This window comes from Abramis brama, assembly GCF_963993115.1.
Source record: "Abramis brama genome assembly, chromosome: 8".
In the NCBI taxonomy this organism is placed as follows: domain Eukaryota; kingdom Metazoa; phylum Chordata; class Actinopteri; order Cypriniformes; family Leuciscidae; genus Abramis; species Abramis brama.
The window spans coordinates 28,725,407-28,740,448 of record NC_139970.1 but is presented as its reverse complement, the minus strand read 5'-3'; the positions used below and the strand labels follow the sequence as shown (position 1 = coordinate 28,740,448).

Genomic DNA, 15,042 nt, shown 5'->3' with positions numbered 1-15,042 from the left:
TGCTGCACTTTCCACACTATAATTTCAGAGTCAAATTCAGAGTGCTTCAGTGGCATAAAATAATTAGTCAAATTCATAAACACAAAAAACAATATTAGTATGAATAATAATACAGAGAAAATAAAATAATAAAAACATTAAGCAACAGTAGATGATAGACAGCAGTCTTTTTGTCAATACATCAGCCGTATGTCTAGTGCAGTTAATAAAATATAATTAAATATTACTATTTTACACTTATTTTAATCTAAAATTAATATTATTATTGGTTAATTTTTTAACCAATTTGTATATCGCTGTTCCACATATAATAATATTGCTAATGTTGTTTTAATATTGCTAACGTGCAACCAAATGCATGCTGATCAATATCCTTGCAACCAAGTTTTATATATAAACTGAAGAACGAATATAAATTACGGAAAGTGTGGATGAAGAATAAAAAATGCATTTAGTGCGCTAGTCACATGACCGTTTTGCGCATGAGCAGAGTAGCATGTGAGTGCAGGGAGTCAAAGCGGCTACTGGAAGAATTAAGTAAGTATAACAATTAAGATGTACATGCTGACCGATGGGTAACGCGTTTTGTCGTCTTTGAGTGTAACGCTGTGGTTTAGAGAAATAAGGATGAAGGTGGCAGTAGAAGGCTGTTGTCATGGAGAGCTGGATAAGATATATGAGAGCATCAGTTACCTGGAGAATAAAGAAGGTGTGAAGGTGGACCTGCTTCTGTGCTGCGGAGACTTCCAGGCTGTCAGAAATGAAGGAGACATGAAGTGCATGGCGGTGCCTGCCAAATACAGACAAATGCAAACTTTTTACAAGTAAGGAAACGCCTGACGTTATTCTCTGGATAGACAGATGAGCAGAAATGGCATGTTTATGGATTATTTAATGTCAAATAAAAAGTAAATATTGTGTTGGTGATATTGGTCGACCATTGTTTCTCATGTCATTACAATTGGTTTTCTAAGGTACTACTCTGGTGAGAAGAAGGCTCCTGTCCTGACGATTTTCATTGGTGGAAACCATGAGGCATCAAACCATCTGCAGGAACTTCCTTATGGAGGCTGGGTGGCTCCCAACATCTATTACCTGGGTGAGATCTTTATACTTACACATATTGGTCCTTTAATATGTAGTTATATTATCAAGACTAGTATAAATTTTGTGTTTCACTGTTCAATATTCTCATACTTTTATGGTTTTCTTGATGGTACTTATAATAACAGTTCTCAATAGATTTGATGTTCCTCGTTACTCAGGTTATGCTGGTGTCGTACGCTTTAGAGGTGTACGGATTGGCGGTCTTTCTGGAATATTTAAATCCCACGATTACAAGAAAGGTGAGTTTTAACAGTTCCAAATCAGTTGTGTTATAAGACACAAATATGCATTTTTTTTTAATTCTGCAATTTCAGGACACTTTGAGTTTCCGCCGTACAGCCAAGAAACATTGCGCAGCGTGTACCACATACGGAACATTGACGTCTTCAAGCTTAAACAGGTAAATCTTTGTAATGTGAAATGCATCAATAGATATCTTACACATTCAATAATAAGGATGCAGATTCTGAAAAAAAAAATCTGAAATTTTATAGGCATCAAGAAAAATCAGACGAATTGTTAATTCATAAAAAGAGGGCCTAGCAAAACACTATTTATTTACATGTATAATTTCTAACCTCACTTCTCAAGCTCAAGATGCCCATAGACGTCTTCATGACGCATGATTGGCCGAGAGGCATTTATTACTACGGCAACACAAATCAGCTTCTGCACAAGAAGAAGTTCCTCAGACAGGAAGTGGAGAGCGGTACCCTGGGCAGCCCTGCTGCTGCAGAACTCCTAGACCACCTGCAGCCCAGCTACTGGTTCTCAGCTCACCTGCACGTGAAGTTTGCTGCACTGATGCAGCACGAGGTGGGTCAGTGCCTTTGACATATACAAGCCTTCAGTTACCATTGTAGAGATTACACTGTCGCAGATACACTAGATTTAAGCCCCTTTCACGCATCTTACAAATACATTTACAATCATTTGCTGGCGATATACAATGAAGAAAAGCTTGAATATCTAGAATATGTTATTGTGATTTGTATTCAATCCATTAGATTAATCATCAGACTAATTTTGTGATGCCTTCTTGTCTCGTGACTTGTGAACAAGAGAGCGTTAATACAGGGATGTCTGTGATTTTAACTTCAACAAAAAATAGTTGGGGAAGAAACTTGTAAGCCATTTCAAAGCATTATATATATTGTAATGTGTGTGTGCAATATCTGCAAACAACTGAAAATGTTAAAATCTTTTAAAATGTGTTTATATATTGAATGAATTGAATATATTTTTATTTTATGACAACATAAATTTAACATGTCTTATGAAAGAGCTTGTGGAATATCTCTATTTTATTCTTTTTATATCTCTCTTGGAGTTACATACAGGCCTAAGATAAGATGTAGATATCAGAGTTCATTATTTATTGAAAAGTAAATAACAACACGCTATTTGTCACATTAGGCTAAGAATAATTCTGCCGCAAAGATCACCAAGTTTCTCTCACTTGACAAGTGTCTTCCACATCGAGACTTCCTTCAGGTAATGATCCTGCCGTTTCCATCAACAAGCATATTTCAAGATCCACTTTGACCAAATATTGTGGGATCCAAGTTGTAGATCTAGTAGTAAACAAGTAGATCTTTGTGAATGAATAAAGATTTTGATATTACAGATCGTGGAGGTGGCAGACAGACCGGGCTCCTCCGAGCACCTCGAGTATGACCCAGAGTGGCTGGCCATTTTGAAAGCGACAGACCGACTTCAGAAACCATCACACAATTTTTGGAACCCCCCACAAGACAACGGACTACACGCCCGGTACAGACCACAATACAATAATAACCACATTAACATGCACATGATTATTTGATTGCTTGTTAAACCTTCATTTTATTTGCATATTCCAGTAACCAGCATATTCCCAATAAATTCTGATGTTTCCCTGCTAATCTCCTGTGGAAATTCGGAAGATGCACTTTGATATGTTGAATTGTCATAGCTGTCCCTTGTAGTTCTCATAGTTCTTAGTTACATTTGTCACAGTTACCTATACTGTAGTTACTTTTGTTTGAATGTGTAATTGTATATATATTTAAAAAAAAAAGGTGTTTACAAGACACAGAATTAATGTTTTTGAAAGAAGTCCCTTATGCTCACCAAGGATGCGTTTATTTGATCAAAAATACAGGAAAACTGTAATATTATGAAATTAAAATAACTGTTTTCTATTTTAATACAATTTAAAATGTAATTTATTCCTGTGATGTCCAAGCTGAATTTTCAGCATCATTACTTAAAAGTTGTGCTGCTTAATATCTTTTTGAAAACCATGATACATTTCTTTTTTTCCAAGATTCTTCAGTAAAAAGAAACACTTGCATAACCGCATTTATTTTATTCAAAATATTTTATATCATTTATAAATGTCTTCACTGTCACTTTTGATTAATTAAATTAGTGTAATAGAGTTAATATATGCATATACCATTTTGAAAACTGGGCTTAACTGGTTTATGACAAATGGGTTTACACATTTACATCACATGCATATGTAATCTGAATAATTCCTATATTAATTGGAATTTGGTGCACATAAATTAATTTGTATTTTGGCATTTTATTTTTCTGCTTCTTTCAGGTGGGATTTCAGTGCGTCAGAGGAAGCTATGATGGAGGTTGTGAGAGATTTGAGTGGTGACCTCTGCATCCCTGAAAATTTCAGCCTGACAGTGCCCGCCTACGACCCCAGCCGCCCTCAACCCAATGCTCACCCAGCCTACTCCACCAACCCCCAAACCACAGAGGTGTGTGCCACTCTCGGCCTGACGGACATCTACATCCTGGCTGGGCAAAATGGGCAGACTTATGGGGAGGAGGGTGCCACAGGTGCGACTGAAGAGGAGGAGGACGAGGACAGCACTGGGAGCGTAGACGAACCCAGTGAATACCCCACTGACACCTCCGGGCTCTCCAGCTCCTACAACCCTGATGAAATCACTATTGAGGATGAATGGGAGGAGGAAGTGGATGAGGGAGTAGGATGTGCCGAGGAGAAAGGGACAGACGCAGTGGTTCCAGAAGGGCAAATGGGGGGCCAGGACAGCGATAGAGACAGCAGCCCCCAGCGAGATACAGCTAATAGACTGATCTTACCGCCCCCATGTGCTGCACCAGAGACGGAGGCTCCACTACACTCCTTACGGCCTCTTTCTCTTCCCCCTCCTTCAGCATCCCTCTCTCAGGGCAGCTCAGAAGAGGAGGGGGGCTTCACGTCAGCCAGGGTCCCCAAACGCACGAGTGGTGAGACGGCACAGGGGCCCGCCAGTCACACGGGTAGCACACCTCAAATAAAACGGAGAAACCAGAGTATCTACACGGCAGTAGATGATGAAGAAAGTGAGGACTAGATAAATGCAATTATATTTTTAGATCAGCAAATTACATATACCAAGAATGATCTGCCAGATAGTTTGCTGTCTCTTTTTGATTCTAAAGAGTTGAATGGGTTACTAGACTGATTTGATCTGCTTTGTAACTACTGTTGTTTTAAAGAACAGAAGTTTTGCTGATTATGATTGTGAAGAATTAATGGAAAGCTATTTTCAGAAATGTCAGGGTTATGTACTACTTTTATTTTTGGTATTTTCATGTGTATAAAGTAATGCCACAGCCATTTATAAATTTTTATCTTGTATTTGTTATTTGTGATTGGTTTTAATGATCTGTTCCTTTTTATTATTATTTTTAGCCAAATATATCACAACACTCAATTATTTGCTCTCTGTCTTGGCTGTTATTTTATTAGTTTTGTGATTGAGTTTGCTTTACCATTTGATTGTAAATACATCAAAGTTCAAATATTAAGTGATCCTGATGTAATTTTTTGCATTTTGAAATACTTTATCTGTCTTTCATGAAACTTTCTCCACGTCTGAAACAACTTTTCTTAAGTGAAAATCAAAAGTTAGGCTATAAACGGACAGAAAATTCAGTATAAACATGACAAGGCTGAGATGAGTTTCCCTGTTCGACGTGATGTTTAATGTCCCCGACAGCCTCCGTAGTTCCAATTAGCCACTTGTTAGCAACCACCTATTTCAAGACACATAAAAGCATAAGAAATATGGCAAGTGGTTTATTACTGATGTATTTTATGTCATAGAATAAATAAAATGTTAAAATATCTCGACTGAAAATGGAACCGGAAGTGCAAATATGCTCACTCGTTTCCAGGTTTCGGATTGATTCCTTCAGCACTGATTCTGATCGTAAATCATTCCAGTCATGCTATTTTCATTATTTGCAAGAGACTGGAGCGCAGCACAATATACCTACAGAGCCATTTATTTGCATACCACACTAGAAGTGTTTGGGGAAACCTGTTTGGTCATTATTTTTGCTAATTTGTTTGGTGCTGCTAGTCTACCTTTAAGGGTAAATATTGCAGTGACGTCACATGGGTGCAGCCAGACTACTGTTGAATGCTATTTCCTCATAAATGACTGTTAGCTGAGGTTTAGATCAAGGCTAGTCAAAAAGCCACAGAAACCATTCACATTTCATTCATAGCAGAACAGCACAGCTTTATTTAACAATTCAGTTCACAGAGGTGTTAACAGGAGATCAAATCTATTCCACAAAAAAAGGTGGACCTGAAGACACATGACAAATGACTTCTAGCTGTGTGACATCTTATGATTCCTAATTCATTCCCTAAATGACCATATAAATGTACTGGTAACCCATTAAATTACAGACTAAAATCAGTTTTAAATAAAACTCATTTTTATACACATCAACAAACAGCATCCATAAAACAAAACTTAATAAATGACTCCTCTGTTACTAACAAGCTCAACTGATTAATATTTTTACAGGTTATTGCCTGTACACTTCGGGCCAACATCTCGAAAACGCTACTTTTCCGGCGGTCTGCCGACCTCAAACAAGCCCAAAACAAAGAGTAGGCACTTCTGTTTTTTTTTGTTTTTTTTACTTTTTCAGGGGCTTTGTGGGTAAAAAATTCCCTTGCTGTTATTTTCCATCCCACTGTATTGCACAGCATCGGTTGCTAAATCATCATCACGTTCTTGATTTGTGGGTGCTTAAATATTTTTGTTGCTTTTTCATAGCATACTGAGACATTGGCCTTGGTATTTCATGAATTCCTTGTTCAAACGAATCAATGTGCGATATTCTGCAATTACTTGTGAAGCGAAATGCTTTTCTATCGGTCATCTGCTTGGTGTCAATGCGTTGTAAATGATTTGTCGATTGTTTCTCAAACAGTAGTTTACACAAAGCGACAAGAACGTAGAGAAGGCATCGTAGAGCTTGCTATTGTTTAGTGAACACTGAATTTCAAGATCAATGCGGTCGGGAGAGGGAAATGGGATAGGGAAGACAACATTGATGTTCTTCAATACTTTTTGGGTCTACAATGAATGACAAGCTACGTAAGGGAGACCAGTTCAAACAAAGGTAATAAATAAAGCTGGAGGCTGAAAAAAACAAGCTCAGGGTGATGAATAACTTCTGCTTCAGTGTACTTTTCGTAGTTTAAAAAAATTAGTAGATGCAGCTCATGGTTGAAGAATTGTAAGGGTTAGTTTCAGGTTAAGGTGCTGACTTCCTTCCAGTGTTAGAGTTGGGATCAGAATGGGGGAGCCCAGAGCATACGGATACTTTGTGTAGATTTCGTTTGAAGACTTCCGGATGTTTTAAGGGGATATCATGGACCATCTCAGTTCATTTCAGGACTGAGAATGGGAAGATTTATTGGTGAGATAATTCTTCTGTTCATCCGGTTTCTTCTGTGTTCCTCTATCTCTTTGGGTGACACCTTGGTGCTTGCTGGCATAATGAAAATGAACAGAGGCTGAAAATATTGTTTACTTAAAAATAATACAGAATCCATATATACTGCCAGATATGACAGAGTCCATCGTCCGTTCACTTTCTACACTGTCCATCAGAAGTCTTCCTTGAAAAATCTCTTTATGGCATCAGTGAGGGATTTTCCTCAATCTCTTTCTGTTATTCCCCTCTCTTTCGATCTCTTTCCGTATCCGTCTTGGGAGGTGAAAGGGTGAAGGGTAGGATTTTGGGAAGGAGAAGGTGTCGGTGGTCTCCCATTATGGAGTGTTGACAGGCCTTTAGTTCCCACAGCAGCTTCGAGTGGACTGTGCATCTGGGTCCTGTAGATTTACGCCCCTGTGTCGGGCAGCATGCGTGGGGTTTTGGGTGTCTGTTTTTGGCATCTTTTTTGCTATTGATAAATAAAGAGTTAAATGAAGAAGAAGAAGAAAGAAAGAAAAAAAAAATCGAGAAATGAGTTTGAAAATCGAGATTAATATTGTTAATCTTTTGTTTAAAGTTGGCAGGAAATGAAAATTCACTCTATTTTCTAAATGATTTAATTGCAAACGGTTCATCCATGCATAAGTTTCTTTCTTTTTTTACTTCAAAATGTCATAACTAGATTTACCAGTGAAACAACAGACTTCTTTCTGGTGACATATGCAGGACTTCTCCAATCATATAGAATCTGTTTAAATCCCTAAATATAGTCCCCGCTGTTAATCTGTTTAGACTAACAATCTGAAAATCTGGAAATGGGATGGTATGCCAGGAGAGTTTTAATTCTGCGTGTAAAGAAAAGACTAACAATATTAAGAATGTTCACTAATGTTCCTGAATTTATTAAAAACTAAAGTTTGTAGTCCCTTGTCACAACCTGAAATTTCAATTCCTTATTTGATGAAACTTGTAGATAATACCACAGTTTTATTCTAGTAACAATAACAATGTTCAGAAGAGAATACGCTATAGTTAGAAAACAACTTTAACACTTACCAATGGCCAGGAACAACTCGTTTACATTCATTGCAGTCTTGGCAGACGTTTCCATGAAAAGCAAGCCTGTGTCTTCTGCATATGTCTGAGCTTCCTGTTCAGAAATGTAAAATGAATATCTGGGTTACTGCACACAAGACATTAGAGAAATAACCAACAGTTCAAATAATTATTTGGGCTGTCAAATGTGTTAAAAATGTAATTACCACACTTTACACAGTTATTGTGTACTAATAATACCGTTCAAATGTTTGAGGTCAGTAAGATTTCTTTTTTTTTAAGCTAAGATACATTACAATGATCAAAGGAGACAGTAAAAAGTCCAGAAAAAGAAGTATCATGGCTTCCAAAAAGATATTCAGCAGCACAACTGTTTTCAGTATTGCTGCTAATCATAAGAAATATTTCTTGAGCACCAAATCAGCATATTAGACTGATTTCTGAAGGATCATGTGACACTGAAGACTGGAGTAATGACTGCTGAGAATTCAGCTTTGACGTCACAGGAATCAATTACATTTTAATATTTTATTAAATTTTTCATTAAAATTTGAAACGGTTTAATTATGCTTTGTGTGCTTCCTAAGTTCAAAATAAAAACAAGGGCACACTACAAACACAACAATCCCAGAGCTATTTATGAATCAAACCCAGAAGGGATTCTTTCAACATTTTTGCTACTTCATTGACAGGAACAACTCTAACACGTCCCATGTCTAGAAATAAAAGAGAGAAAGATATGACCTCATACTCCACAAGTCTCTTGTCTGCTAGGTCGGCCTTGTTTCCTGCAAGAGCAATGACGATGTTGGGACTGGCCTGTCGCTGCAGCTCTTTCACCCACGCCTTTGCTCGCTCAAATGTTTCCTACAAACAGATGGCTAAAGACTAAGCAACAAATCTACTATTTTACCAAATGAAAGTATGCATCCTTTGTATAAAGAGTGTAGTTAACTTACAGGCTTAGTGATGTCAAACACTACAATGGCCGCCTGGGCTCCACGGTAGTACATGGGGGCCAAGCTGTGGTAGCGCTCCTGTCCAGCCGTGTCCCAAATCTCAAACTTCACTGTAGTGTCGTCCAGACAAACAGACTGTGCCAAGAAAGCAGCTGATGGTGGGCAACAAAAGAGAAAGGAAAAAAAAGATAAGTAATCTAAGCCAAAGATTCAAGTATTAATAATACTGTTCCATCTTGATTTTTCTTTGCATTAATTCAAAGTTGTTTTTTTTAAATAAAACTAGAACTAAAAATCATTCAACTGAAATACAGCTGAAATAAAATAAAAATATTAGAAAACTAACTAAAATAAGTTAATAAGGTAAATAGAAATTTTAAATAAAAACACTAATAATAAAAAATAACACTAAAACGAAGAAAAAATGCAAGGAAAACTGAAAATCTAAAAATAAAGCTAATTCTAAATATTAATAATACTATTATTATATAAATAATACTAGAATAAAACTGGTTATAGAATAGAAAACTTAAATTAAATTTTTGATGCACAAACAAAATGTTGAGGTCAATAAATTCTATAAATAAATGCACCAAGGGTAAAACAAGCAACAATTTTTTTTTAGCAGTAGTATTGTTTATTCTGATGACTATTATTGATCCGTTATTTTTTATAATAATTTTATTTTAATTAATTATTCATTGAACATTGGCGTATTTTATAATATTGCTGTTGCTGTTTTATAAAAGCAATACACCACTCAAGACCTCTGCTTCATGACTTAAAATACCCCTTAACCATTGTCAAATCACTTTAATGCATGGCCTCAAGTGTTTTATTACTTTAAGAAGAACTCCAGTCTAATGTTAGTGTTGATTACATCCATTTTTTATGCTATTTGCCTGTCTCTGACTTTATGGGAGCCAAAGTCTATAACAATTTTTGCAAATTCTAGTGTGAAGATTATACACAGAGATAGTCAACCTAGTTTGTCATCATTCTCACATGTGCTATATCTTTTATCTACTGACATCTACTGCTATGACTAAGAAAGTCAAATTAACACAGATCACTATAAAGGATGCACAAATGTGTTCTCGGCACTGTTGACTGTCCTGCTCACACCCAATGAGACTTTGTGAAAAATACCAGGAAAAATCTGGCAATTTCACTTTTAAGGCACTCCGTAGAAACAGTAATATTGTGAAATATTATTTTAATATATTTTAAAATGTAATTTATTCCTGTAATGTCAAAGCTGAATTTTCAGCAGCCATTACTCCAGTCTTCAGTGTCACATGATCCTTCAGAAATCAGTCTAAAATTCTGATTCCGTGTTTAAGAAATAAGATTTCGTATTATTAGTAATGTTGAAAACAGTTATGAAATCTATTTTTTTGTGTGATAAAGTCACACAAATGGTCTTTACTGTCACTTTTGATCAATTCAATGTCCTTGCTAAATAAAAGTATTAATTTCTTTATAAAGACACCAAACCTTAATGGTAGGAATGTAAATGCTTAAACCAACACAATTTTTCCGAAAGAATAGTAGTACCCATCTTTATTAACTGAATTCAAATTCATCACCTATGCCTCACCTCCAATGGTGGTCTCCTGAAACTCATCAAACTGGCCCTTAACAAAGCGCAGCACCAGGCTGGACTTGCCGACGGCCATATCTCCCAGCAGCACCAGTTTGAACTGGCAGATCTTGGTCTGCGGTAGGTTCCCATTGGTCCTGCCGGTCCCGCGGGTGCTCATGATGTAGGAAGGGTGGCCGTCCTCCCTGGTGGCGTCTCTGAAAGCAGCAACTCAAAGCAGTGGAGTCAGTTTTGAAGTACTGGAGACTTCTTTTTAGGCTGTGAGGACAGAAGTCAGACTGTGATGCTAAAAAACAAAAAACAGTAAGAGCAGAACGTTACTGGAATGAGTGGAAGAGAAAGTCACTTACAACTAAAATGCTCTGGTAAGAGTTAACTTAATGAAAATCAAAGGTTTTTTTTGTCATTGCAAGAAATTTAAAACATACTGAGACATCATTTTTATCAAAAAAAAAAGAAGAAAGCTAGTCATAGTCACAGAAAGAAATGAGAGTGAGTAAATGATGACAGAATCTTAACTTTAAAGTCACCATGAGATTTTTTTTATGGACTATTGCAGTATTTATTATAAAGGATTTATCCATGCACATCATTATTTTATTTTTTTTGGTAACACTTTATTTTGATGGTTCCTTTTGAATGTGCTGTTGACTATAAGTAACTTTACAACTACATATCAACTAGCAGTCATTAGAGTATAAGTAGACTGTCTGCTTAATATCTGCTAACTCTTTATTGTGATGGTCCCCCAACAGACATTCTACTGACTAGAAGTAATTTTGCAACTACATGTCAACTTAATATAACCCTACCAGTCTACTAATACTCAGCTAACACTCTAGTGTTACATAGACATGTAGGTGCAATGTTACTTATAGTCAACCTATGTTTTTAATAAATTCCCTTCCCTTTTGTAGGAACATCTCTTCTCTGGTGACATGTTAACTGGAGTGAGGGCGGGACATCCTGTCACACAAATGAGATCATAGCAACAGCAAACCACAACCATCCAACGATTCAATCAATTCCCGATTAACAAAATCAAGTCATGTTTTCTTGTTCGAGAAGCAATTTCAATACAATACGTTAAAAAAAAAACACATCGCAACATCCATTTCATGGCAACTTGAACTATGGCCTAGAAAAAACCTCTAAATAGCTATAGCAAAACTGAACTAAAACAAATGTAGTAACAATCAAAATAAGTAAGAAAACAGGTGACTACAGGTTTTCGTATCCTTTCAAACACAACCAACAACTTTCAAGTCAGCAGTCAGGAGGACCGCAGATGCTCTACATATGTGAATCAGTTCTCATCAGAAATAGGGAAGCTGATGAGTAAAGCACCACAATAACATTTCTTTGGTAAGACTGTATTGCTAAACATCCTCATGACAGTTTTAATTCAAGGCAAGTACTCCATACATAATATATTTCTATTTAAACATCCTAAAATGTCTGTAGAAAACAAGGTGGCAGGTATTACCTCGAGTTTGAACTTAAAAATTGACTTGATGAGCATGACAGGAAGAAAATCAATTTTAACTGCAGTTACCGCACTCTTATCTTGGCATCTCAGTGAAAATTTCTGGTTGATAAAGTAAAGTCTCTGATACATTTCAAATCCAGCATTTTGCCCCAAGTATGAATTGTATTGTTTTGTTGCACATCTCTCTTGTAATGGATGTCGACATAAACAATGATGAATGAACTAGATGTTGAGCAGGTAGGAAACCACCAGATTAAAACTTTGTCACCTCTTTGTGGTTTCTCGGTCGTGTGCTGTTCTGCTCTCTGAGTTTGCATCATTATCACTTTGCAGTGCAAACATTAATAGCTTAGCCATTTTAAGTAGGCTAGGCCTACATAGCTCAAAGCCATTTCATACAGTAGGGGTATTCAATGCCTATTGCCTAAAGTTTCAAGAGGTCCGGTCTCTATATTTCCTTACCTTGCCATCTCTAAATAATTATTTTGAAAATTTATGAAATGCTCTTAATATGCTGATATAATAATGCTAAATGTATGAAAAAAATATCTAAAGGTGGCACGCGTTAACTTGCCACAAACATGGTTTAGTTAAACAGTCTGAGTCATCTGTATGACAGATAAAAATAATTGTATTTGTTGCATTCTCGTTTTCTGCAACTTTTTAGCAAGTTTTAGTATCTATTTTGCTGCTCACATCTTTCTGCTGTTGTTAAAATAACCGAGTCATCCGCAGCTCTTAATGCGGCGCTTTACATCTTTAGCGGGAGAGAGAAGCAATGTGCACGAAGCGGAAAGGGTTTGGCTCTAGATAAAAATATTAGAAGATGAAGCGCCGAAATATCATTACCATTAACGACCCTGAGCACTTGTGGTGTGAACCTCTCTGTTGTTTTGACGCGCTGCTCACTTTAAACTGTATAAATGATAAAATGGCGCACTTATGTCCCGCGGCCCGGTTCCAGACCCCGGCTTGGTTCCATCCGTACTGCGGGAAGTAATTGCGCCATTTTACCGGTCCGCCATTTGAATACCACTGTCATACAGCAATTTAAAGGCATTAAATAAAGTGTCAGCTGTGGTCAATGTACACTTAATATGTAACATCTTTGATGAGCTGATTGTAATTACACAGTTATATTGGTGATGCTGTTGTAATGAATTGCATTTACATATACTTTGCAATACATGAACTTAATTGTAACATAAATCATTACCATCATTTGCAGTAACATTAATGCACAGATGGATTTTCCATGAGTAATTGATATAATACCTTTAACTGTCCATCAAAACCTCTATTTTTTTATATTATCTACAACTGATAACACTTACCATCATGTCAATGTAGCGCATGTCATTTAGTGCACATGTACAATAAACTAATAATCCGGTATGTGTATTGATCTGATTAATAACTATAATAATCAGGTGTTTGTCCATTGATCTGATAAATAGCTCTAACTGTATGTCTATCTAGATTAATAACTCTACTAATTGGTTGTGTGTCTATATTGATCTGATTAAAGGGTTAGTTTACCCAAAAATGAACATAATTTACTCACCCTCAAGCCATCCTAGGTGTATATGACTTTCTTCTTTAGTTTTTTGAAGCTCCGAAAAGCGCATCCATCCCCATCCATCATAAAAGTAATCCATACGACTCCAGTGGGTTAATAAATGTCTTCTGAAGCGAAGCTATGTGTTTTTGTAAGAAAAATATCCATATTTAAAGCTTTATAAACTATAATCCCTGGCTTCCGGCAACGGCCGTACGCTCGTTCAGATAGCGTAGGATAGCGTAAGCTTAGGTGAGAATTGACGAACGCAGACGCTCAGAGGATGGAGCACAACAAAACGCCGGTCACAAATTAGAAGTCTAAAACGAGAAGTTTTAAAGAAAATGGTTGTGAGGATTTTGATATAAGAGGAACTATGTCATACGTTGGGTCATAGGTCACCCTTCTGCCAGAACTCAACTCTCTCGTGAACGCGCGTACAGCCGTTGCCAAATCCAGTGATAATAGTTTTCAATATGAATATTTTTCTTACAAAAACCCATTGCTTTGCTTCAGAAGGCATTTATTAACCCACTGGAGTCGTATGGATTACTTTTATGATGATGGATGTGCTTTTTGGAGCTTCAAAAACTCAGGCACTATTCAATGCCATTACAAAACTGGGAAGAACCAGGATATATAACTCTGATTGTGACTCTGATTGTCAGAAACACAGAAAGTCATATACACCTAGGATGGCTTAAGGTTTATTAAATTATGGGATCATTTTCATTTTTGGGTGAACTATTCCTTTAATAACTCTAATAAGCAGGTGTATGTCTATTGATCTGATTAATACTCTAAAAATCAGGTTTATGTCAATTGATCTGATTAATAACTAATAATTAGGTGTATGTCTGCTGATCTAATGCATAACTGTAATAATCAGATGTATGTCTACAGACATAATGCATAACTTTAATAATAAGGTGTATGTCTACTGATCTTAATACATAACTCTGACTGTCAGGTGAATGTGTCTGATGTGATGCATTAGAGACGCAGTATAGACTCTGACCATTAACGTGACTCGTCTCGATCCAGGCGAAGCGGGCCAAGAGGTGCCGTGAACACCGATTTCCAAAATAATCACATCTCTTTTAGATATATAGAGTGATATAAAATTACCGAGATTAGTGATATTTACCTGTTGTTTCAAGTCGCGGCTGTTTTAGAGGTGGCTGTTCGGTTGTTGATCTATCAGCTGGTTATCGGGCTGCGCTGCGAGCACTTCCTGCACCTCTCTGCGCATGCGCAGTGAGCCATACAAGTCAAATAATCTGTAGGGATTTATATTTCTTTTCATTCCTAATGTAGGTATAAGTAATAATATATGGGCAGTCTTAATATAAGGTTAATATTGTTTCTCGTTTGCAGTGACTAAACTTGATGTAAAACTGTATAAAATGCCATACATCATTACCTTATATAGTTCTTATATAGGCTTTTACAGTTTATTTTGAAAGAAAATAAAAATATTTTGAAAATAAAAATGAAATAAGGTCACATGAAATAA

General features: G+C 36.5%; 2 protein-coding genes across 3 annotated transcripts; one reads left to right on the top strand and one right to left on the bottom strand.

Moving 5' to 3' along the window:
• Positions 1-453: 453 nt before the first annotated feature.
• Positions 454-4,835, top strand: dbr1 (debranching RNA lariats 1). 2 transcript variants are annotated; one of them, XM_084122289.1, is made up of 9 exons: positions 479-537; positions 618-824; positions 975-1,099; positions 1,266-1,346; positions 1,422-1,507; positions 1,699-1,923; positions 2,524-2,601; positions 2,735-2,880; positions 3,701-4,835. In XM_084122289.1, exons 2-9 carry the CDS (start codon positions 628-630, stop codon positions 4,467-4,469), a joined length of 1,707 nt encoding a protein of 568 aa, XP_083978415.1. In that variant the 5' UTR covers positions 479-537; positions 618-627; the 3' UTR covers positions 4,470-4,835. The 2 variants fall into 2 exon arrangements, with proteins under 2 accessions (XP_083978414.1, XP_083978415.1); XM_084122288.1 differs by having other exon boundaries at positions 454-824.
• Positions 4,836-5,619: 784 nt separating this feature from the next.
• On the bottom strand, positions 5,620-14,785 carry rab5b (RAB5B, member RAS oncogene family). The gene is made up of 6 exons (XM_084122290.1): positions 14,674-14,785; positions 10,477-10,765; positions 8,877-9,028; positions 8,662-8,784; positions 7,918-8,011; positions 5,620-7,330 (listed from the first exon to the last, which is right to left on the bottom strand). The coding sequence occupies exons 2-6, from the start codon at positions 10,637-10,639 to the stop codon at positions 7,218-7,220; spliced, it is 645 nt and encodes a 214-aa protein (XP_083978416.1). The 5' UTR covers positions 10,640-10,765; positions 14,674-14,785; the 3' UTR covers positions 5,620-7,217.
• Positions 14,786-15,042: the final 257 nt, after the last annotated feature.

Excerpts from the sequence above, each read along its gene's own strand:
- rab5b (XM_084122290.1), bottom strand. The coding sequence starts at position 10,639 with ATGAGCACCCGCGGGACCGGCAGGACCAATGGGAACCTACCGCAGACC. Across the intron at positions 8,785-8,876 it reads TGTTTGACATCACTAAGCCT|GAAACATTTGAGCGAGCAAA; the intron begins GTAAGTTAACTA and ends ATCTGTTTGTAG. Across the intron at positions 8,012-8,661 it reads AGAGACTTGTGGAGTATGAG|GAAGCTCAGACATATGCAGA; the intron begins GTCATATCTTTC and ends ATTTCTGAACAG.
- dbr1 (XM_084122288.1), top strand. The coding sequence starts at position 628 with ATGAAGGTGGCAGTAGAAGGCTGTTGTCATGGAGAGCTGGATAAGATA. Across the intron at positions 1,100-1,265 it reads TCCCAACATCTATTACCTGG|GTTATGCTGGTGTCGTACGC; the intron begins GTGAGATCTTTA and ends CTCGTTACTCAG. Across the intron at positions 2,881-3,700 it reads GACAACGGACTACACGCCCG|GTGGGATTTCAGTGCGTCAG; the intron begins GTACAGACCACA and ends TGCTTCTTTCAG.